This window comes from Aplidium turbinatum, chromosome 3, assembly GCF_918807975.1.
Source record: "Aplidium turbinatum chromosome 3, kaAplTurb1.1, whole genome shotgun sequence".
Taxonomy (NCBI): Eukaryota; Metazoa; Chordata; class Ascidiacea; order Aplousobranchia; family Polyclinidae; genus Aplidium; species Aplidium turbinatum.
Genome location: NC_137474.1, coordinates 4,730,700 through 4,738,408, shown reverse-complemented (window position 1 = coordinate 4,738,408; position 7,709 = coordinate 4,730,700). Strand labels below are relative to the sequence as shown.

Genomic DNA, 7,709 nt, shown 5'->3' with positions numbered 1-7,709 from the left:
GTACATTACTGGTATGCTGGCACTTGATGAAAATGGTGCATTACTGAATTCATTTGTATTTTACAGTTGAATGAAGATTTGGAAGGTGAAATTCGCCTATGACCGGGGAATTCTCTTCAAAAAGTGGAGTATTACAGTATTGTATTACACCGACATATTGCGCAATGAAATCAACAACCTTAATCTGCCTGATGCATATCGTGACTATTGTGAAGAAAGCTTATTGCCGGACCTGGACTGTGCAAGGTATACAGCAATCCATTAACTGGAAACTCTCTACGAAGGCGCTTTTAAAGAACTTTTCTAGACCCTTGCTATGTTGACATGTATTGTTTTCGCTGTGATGGTCAGAAAAAAAATGAACTTATAAAAAAAGTGCTGGAGATGCGAATGAGGAGGTTATATTTTTTGCCACTGCAAGACTTCTTACATGGTAAAAACAAAACAGCTGAACAATCGCATAAGCCGAACAGTGCACTGTAGCACTGTGAAAAGTATAAACAATTCTAAAAGCAAACATTGAAGTAGGATTCCTGTTGTATTTTGTTATGCGTTTTTGATTTGTACAATAAACATCATAGCATACTTTCATCGTATGCTTTTCGAGCTGATTTCATAGGACATTACTTTGAAGAATAAAATAGGCTTTCTATTAACACCGTAACTTAAATAAAGCGCAGTATGCCGGAGTAGTTAGTCTAATGTTCACTCTCGATATTAGATCCCTTCACTGCAGAGTACTTCACCATATCTAAAGTTTTGGCGGTACTGCTAAACATTCGAACTGTAGGCGCGGTATCCCGAGACTACAGAGAAGGGGACTTCTGACTCAAAAACGGCATGGGCCTTATGAGGGTTACTACGCTCAAACGAAAATCAACAAAACATAACATCTAAACGTCTCTGTGTTTCATGTAACAACTTTTAAGAGTACTCAGCACAAAATTGAGTAAGCTGTGGCTATATTTACACTATATAGTGTAATAATTACCTCAATAGTGTTGCCAGATAAGGAATTCTGGTCTAATTTGAGAAGAGTTTAAAGCTGTTGAAAACAAAAACATGAATTTTGTAAATTTTTTTAGTCCTGGGCAAAAATGAAAACGCTAATCTTATTCCTAACTCTAACCTTAACCCTTCCTTACTTTAATCCTAACTCTGGCAACACCTGATTGTAACCACGGCATTAAGTGTGGAAAAATAGCCACTTCCAATTGAGCATATGGTGAGCAAAAATATGCAAACACTGATAAAACGTAACTATAGTATTATAAACATTTCACTATAGCATTTAAAATCATAAGGCTACATGGAATCGCCAATACTATGAGACCGTATATATTCATTTTTTTGGAAAATTAAACAAAGATAATGAATACTGCTGCAACGCCAACATTGTTAGGCCTATGTGTTTCCGGTGGCTCCAGGTCCCCTGCTGCCATTGGCAAGCATATTAACCCTTGAAAGGGGGGTGTCACGACTGCCACGTCGCTCATTGTTGCCTGGTTTCGGAGGATGTTTGAAGTTCCTTGATTGGGGTAGGATCTCTACACAAACATATAGAAAATAATGTAGTACAGTCGAGCATCTGTAGGAGCAGACAAACCTCCACGATCAGCTAACTCAAACAACTGGGCATATTCCTCTGGTACACAGTCTTGGATTTTATGTACATTTATAATCTTGCACAAGCAATTCTTTGCAAGCCGAGCACTTTCTTCGGTGAGATACACTACGTCCAATGTATCCAACTTCATACACTTTTTAAAAATAAGTGTCAACTGAATTATAGTTGATCAATCAATGTTTTTGGAAATGATGCTGGCTAAGTAGCATCTGCCAACTACGGTACTAATTTCAAGCCTACTTCAGCTTAAAGCTTCCACAAATATTTAGTAATTAAACCCTTCAATTATTAAGCTGCTGTATATACTTGGTACATTGAAACTTTAAAAACCACTACTTCAAACTATAATCAATTCCTTAGTAATTTGAAAACTCACATCATATTTTAACTACTTGTACGTAGTCATGCTAGATATTAACTGTAACTAACATCCTAAACATTCTACATTAGTTAAAAACAGTTTGCAACCACAATATCATGCAGTTTCACCGTTGATAGTTGGCAATATTCCTGTATTTGCATAGCTTACCTTACAAACAGATTCTGTGATTTGACCACAGTCTCTATATTAAAAACTTAAGACTAACTTAGTAGGATAATCTGGTAATAAGAAAAAATAGCCTAGGCCTATTTAGCGGTAATCTGCAAATACGAATTTAGCCTACTTAAGGTTAAAACAACCTGCAGTTGATATTACTCCGCTAAGTCTGCCTAGTGCCTAGACTTTTGGCTGCGACATGCAAAAGTACTCTACCACCACTTGAGGCGCTGTCTCAAATGCCAAGACACAGCCTTGCCTAGCAACGCCATTGAGCTACCAGACTAGTAATATAGAGACTGTGCTGCAATCTCCTTTGCTTGTTTTTACTGCGTAGGCCTACACTTGAAACTCGATTTGCATGAGATAATTCCAATCTCTTAACTCAATTGTAAACTTATTTGTATGAGCCAATCTTAAGCACACTTGCAAAAACATTGACTGCAATAGGAAAGTAAGGAAATGCAATTCTTGAAATGAGCGCTTGTTGTTGCAGATTTGCTATATAAGAACCAATAAGCTGCCAATGTGACAGTTACACTAAAATCTCATTTAGTTATTAACGAACAGTTTAAAAAACTCCAATTACAGCAAAAGCATATTCCAAGTTGGTGCAAACGAGATTACACAAAACAAATAGCCTGTCTGCCAGGTCTTTGGTTTTATGCAGGCGCAGATCTATGGGGGGGGCCCAAGGGGCCCGGGCCCCCCCCCGAAATTTTGTGAGAAATTATTGAATGGTTTGATATGCTTCTAAACAGCTGATATTAGTCCCACAGCGGACTTACAACCCCCCTTTGGCACGCGTGTGACGTCACGATATTGAGAATGATGCTTTCAGTTTCCATGTCTCTAAAACAAAGCTTGCCTAATTTTAAGAGAAACTGCATTAAAAGAGCGAGTTTTGCCAATACCAAACATTCAAACATCTCAGCCAGAAACTACCAACAAGAAAACATAGAGACTTAGCTTTATTACCGAAAAAATGCCGAAGAAAACATGATCTTATCCTTTTGCTATGCCACCGGACAGCACCATTTCACAGGAATATTTATAGGCTACCCATATTTTTGTTAAAAATGCTCTCAGAATGCACCAAATTCAAAGTAATTTTTCAAAATTTTATGGGGGAGGCCCCCCAGACCCCCCGCCGCTGGGTGTCGCCTTTGGCGAACACGCCATCGGGCTTCGCCCGCCGGCCGTCAAACCCCCCAAATTCCTGGCTACGCCACTGGTTGTTCATATCTGTTTTTTCTTACTTTTTAATTCATTTTCAAATTTTCTGGCCCCCCCCAAAAAAAACTCCTAGATCCGCGCCTGGTTTTATGGGCTAAGTTATAAGCACCACGACAGTCCTTGATTTTAGCCAGCAAACAGCTTTTGCACAGATCTGAGTTCATTCAATGTGGGCAGCTTAGAATGCTTAACTTGAATATCCACAGCCGACCGATGAGTCTGCAACCACTTTTGAGTTGCCGCAGTGCCATTCCATAAATGAGGAGGTGGTCCATTGATGCTGATGAACAACAATGCTGAAACAAGTGATATGGTCAGCCGTGATCGTAGCGGTGTGATGACCAAGTTCATTTGTGAAAATCCACGTTCGGCTTCAGCAGAACTTATAGCAATCATGTTTAGTACTACGTTCTTGAGCAACTTTATCGGGGGAGGGTGGGGTAAGATGAGCACCTTTTTGCTTAAGTCGCTTTTACAAAAGAACGGTTTGTTTTGGAAAATTTTAATAGGGTGAACTTAAAGCACTAGTGAATCAGCTACATTTTAGATTGAGTTTTATCACCTTGCGATTTTTATATTTTTTTATATTGATACTTATTCGCGTGTTGCTCAACTTACCCCGGCATAAATTGTTTGGGGTAAATTGAGCAATGACCTGGGGTAAGTTGAGCAATGACCTGGGGTAAGTTGAGCAATTCGATTAAGTTGAAGCATTCCCCTGTCAGTTTGTTTGTATAATTGCGAGGCATTATGCTTCATAATACAACACTGTTTTTTTATCCAATACGAACCTAAAAAGACACAAATTTAACAGTTCAAACATTAAATAAGCTAAGGCTATTTCTTTTGGGGTAAGTTGAGCAACTGCTCCAACATACAGTACTTCAACTAGCATTGCACACTTTACCCCATCCTGATTTTTGTGACAAAATTACAAATATTTAAAAAACTACAAGACTAACCAACCTGAACGTTTTATTGAATATCGTCACACTTTATGCTTACCAATACAAAAAAACAGATTTGATTTACATAGTGTAACAATAAAGTTATTCAGTTTTTGGCAAAAAAATAAAAATTTCGAATTTTCGACATAAGCAATATAATCTGATATAATTGCGTGCCATTGTAAAATGCAATTCTCAGTGGACATAACAAATACATTGAATGAAGTGGCATTATGAGTGATACATCCAGAATAAAAATAAAAAAATTCCGCCGACTCGTTTTTCCATAAACAGAGGTTGCTCATCTTACCCCATTGCACACTTTACCCCAGTCTCCCCTATCTGGTATATGACAAGGATTGTCAACATACAATCGAAAATCGGAAATAGGAGTGATGACATGAAATCTCTCCTCTATTTTTCGTAATCTCTGCTCCCCTTCTTGCCATGGAACTTCGACTGCAGCAGGCCATAACTCTGGTACAATAATTTCCAAGCTCTTCACAGAATTTTCATTGTTGGTGTCCACCATCCTGCTTCCAATGTTGTCAACCAAAGCTTGAATAAACTGATTACGATCAAAAGAAGGGTAGTCTCTACGTCGAGCTTTGAACTGGTCTAATGTTATGCCTTTAAAGGAGTAGTTTTTTGTACTTCCGGGACTCAAGTTAACAACTTCATCAAACGAATACTTTCCTTCTTGAATAGCTTTTTTTATTTGAAGTAGAGAATTAACAGTCCATTTGACATGACGATTAGCTACTACGAAGTTGATATTCCCAGTCTGGAGAGTTTCTGACAAAAGTGATAATTGCCGAAGACAATCTTTTAAAAGCGCCAGATCTTCTACGAATTCCTTGGTGGTCATTTTGATGCAGAGACCTCTGAACATGGCCCGATCTGTTGCTCTAATATTCTTCCTTTCTGCGAGGGTTGTGAAGTGTTTATACAATGCTGGGAAACTATTCCACAGAGCATTGATAGCACGATGTGAGGACGCAACCCAACGCACACTGAAAATTTTACCTACTTTCCTCAACTCGACATCGAACTCTGTGGCAATGCTGCTCAGTTCCCGATGCAACTTCGCGGATCTCGAATAGCTACTGTAAATTTTGTCAAAAAATGCCTGTACGTGATAAAATCCATCTACAGTGTCTATTGCATCAGATACAGCTAATTCCAACCGGTGATTCAAACAGTGCCACAAAATTATGTTCGGAAATACTTCTTTCATTCTGGGCCCTACTCCGCTCTTCGTACCCAGCATTACAGACGCACCGTCAGATGTAAAGGAAATCAAATGTCGTTTCAAATAAGCTTCAGTGAAACCATTCTCTCTCAGTACTTTCATAATTGCTTCATAAACAGAAACCGAATCTTGGCCATCAAGTTCACAAAGATCCAAAAATATGTTTTCTGGAGATTCGTTATCACATAAAATACTGCGCACATACACAACCAAGCATGATTTCTTTGAGAGTGACGTTGATTCATCAACAATCAAAGAAACGTTCATCTTGCGATCTATAATTGCACAGGTAACTTGTTTTCGCATCGTGGCAGCAATGCTCTCGATCATCGAGGTGCATGTAAAGCGACTTCGTAGCGTTGTGCCCATATCGGCTCCATTAATAATTTGGAGTTGTACTAAGTCAGGGAAGTCGGATATAGGTTTATTTTCATGCGCAATGTAGTATGCTGTACGCATACACTTAATCGTTATTGCCATCATGTGACTTGTACTCCGGTCAATAGCTTTTTCTAACTTGCCTTCCTTTTCGCTATTCATAATCTGTGTAGTCTTCTTATGGGTTTCAGAGTCCTTATGTTTGTAAATTTTTTTTCTCAAAGATTTTTGTCGATCGGATTTCAGAACACCTGTAGCTACTACACTACCAGAAGTCCACTCCATACTTACCTTGATCCCTCTACTTTTATGCATCCTTGCCAATGTCACTTCTTTACATACTGCACAACCTATGCCTTTCGTGTCGGAAATAAACAGCCATGGATTTTCAGAAAGAAAATACTTTTTCTGCTCAGCAGTCCAAATATCATCAATAGAAATACCAGAGGCCGAATCTGCGTTTGCATGTAAATTCGGTGCGTTAGATTCAAGAGATTCGGTCACATCCTGCAAAGTTTTATCATTTTGAGGTTCACTTTGAGCAACATCAAGCTCATTGCTTTCCATAAAGTTTTGATCTCTATTTTTAGCTTTCAGAAAACTTAGTATTGTCTTTTGCCGTTTTGCTGGCGGAGCGGACATAGCAAATAGCTTAATAACTAAAAACAAACACAGAAAGCTCTTCAAAGTTGCAAACTTAATCTAACACTAGCTTCACTTTAAGAATAATTTGTAATAACTGAAAATATACTAGTGTTACTAGATGTTATTCAAATGCTCAACTAGAACTAAAAAGAAAACATTTCTCTAGCACAATTGTTACAATTTTGTCGCCCAAACTAGCTCTGATCTGCCGGAAAACCATGAAACTGACAATCCTGGGCATTGTCGAAATCTTAACCTGTTGCCTAACTGTAGGCTACTTCTACTCTGAAGCAAACCTAGCCAAATTTTGCAACTGGCAATTGCGACAAAGCTAACATTTTCCCAGTGCTTGGCAACAAAACTAGACTAACTCTGCGGGAAAACCGCCAAACTGAAAACCGTAATCTTGCAAATCTGGTGGAAGTTCAAATGGTGGCTATTATTACGTAACAACAAAAGACTGTAGCCTACCCTACAAGATTTACTGATAGGCTACATGTAGATTGCATGATAGAATAAGCTAACTATACGGGACCTAATCAGGGAAAACGGCGATTGTTATCAACTTATGGTCGTGTTTTTTTGCAGTTCTGTTGTGAGAAAGCTGTTAAAGTGTTACTTGTTCAGTCGAGAAGTTGTTGTTTAGCCAGAAAAGCTGAAATGGAAGCTTGAACGAGCCCCCCCTACATCAAGCCTTTTCGTATTTCGGGGGGCTGAGCCCCCCCGAGCCCCCCCCAGGAATGCAACCCTGCTTGCAGCCTATGAGGACGAGCCGCCACTGTTTCTGTTTCACACAACACAACAAAAACGTATTTCATAAAATCAGGGTGCCAACTGCCACGACATCTGATTGTTTAATTTAATGCAATTGAAAATCAATTATCAAAGTCTCGATTGAAAAATGGCAAGTGTTGAAGAAATTTTGTGCTATGATCTATGAATAATTTGCGAAAACAAGTCTTAACCCTTTTTTATTAAAAAATTCCAATTCGAATGGACAACCATAATGAAAAGTTTACGAGCTAAAAGATCCTATTAGTGTTTTTTTTGTATTAATTAATTGATTAATTATACTTGCACTGATCT

The 7,709-nt window shown here is 38.5% G+C and overlaps 1 protein-coding gene across 1 annotated transcript; it reads right to left on the bottom strand.

Annotated features, from left to right (window-relative positions):
• Window positions 1-1,039: 1,039 nt before the first annotated feature.
• LOC145766087 (E3 SUMO-protein ligase KIAA1586-like) lies at window positions 1,040-6,620 on the bottom strand. The gene is made up of 3 exons (XM_082577745.1): window positions 5,379-6,620; window positions 3,705-3,779; window positions 1,040-1,045 (listed from the first exon to the last, which is right to left on the bottom strand). The coding sequence occupies exons 1-3, from the start codon at window positions 6,618-6,620 to the stop codon at window positions 1,040-1,042; spliced, it is 1,323 nt and encodes a 440-aa protein (XP_082433871.1).
• Window positions 6,621-7,709: the final 1,089 nt, after the last annotated feature.

Coding starts and splice junctions, on each gene's coding strand:
- LOC145766087 (XM_082577745.1), bottom strand. CDS start 6,620: ATGTCCGCTCCGCCAGCAAAACGGCAAAAGACAATACTAAGTTTTCTG. Junction 3,780..5,378: donor TCGATGTCGAGTTGAGGAAA/GTAGGTAAAATT, acceptor GCTATAAGTTCT/GCTGAAGCCGAACGTGGATT.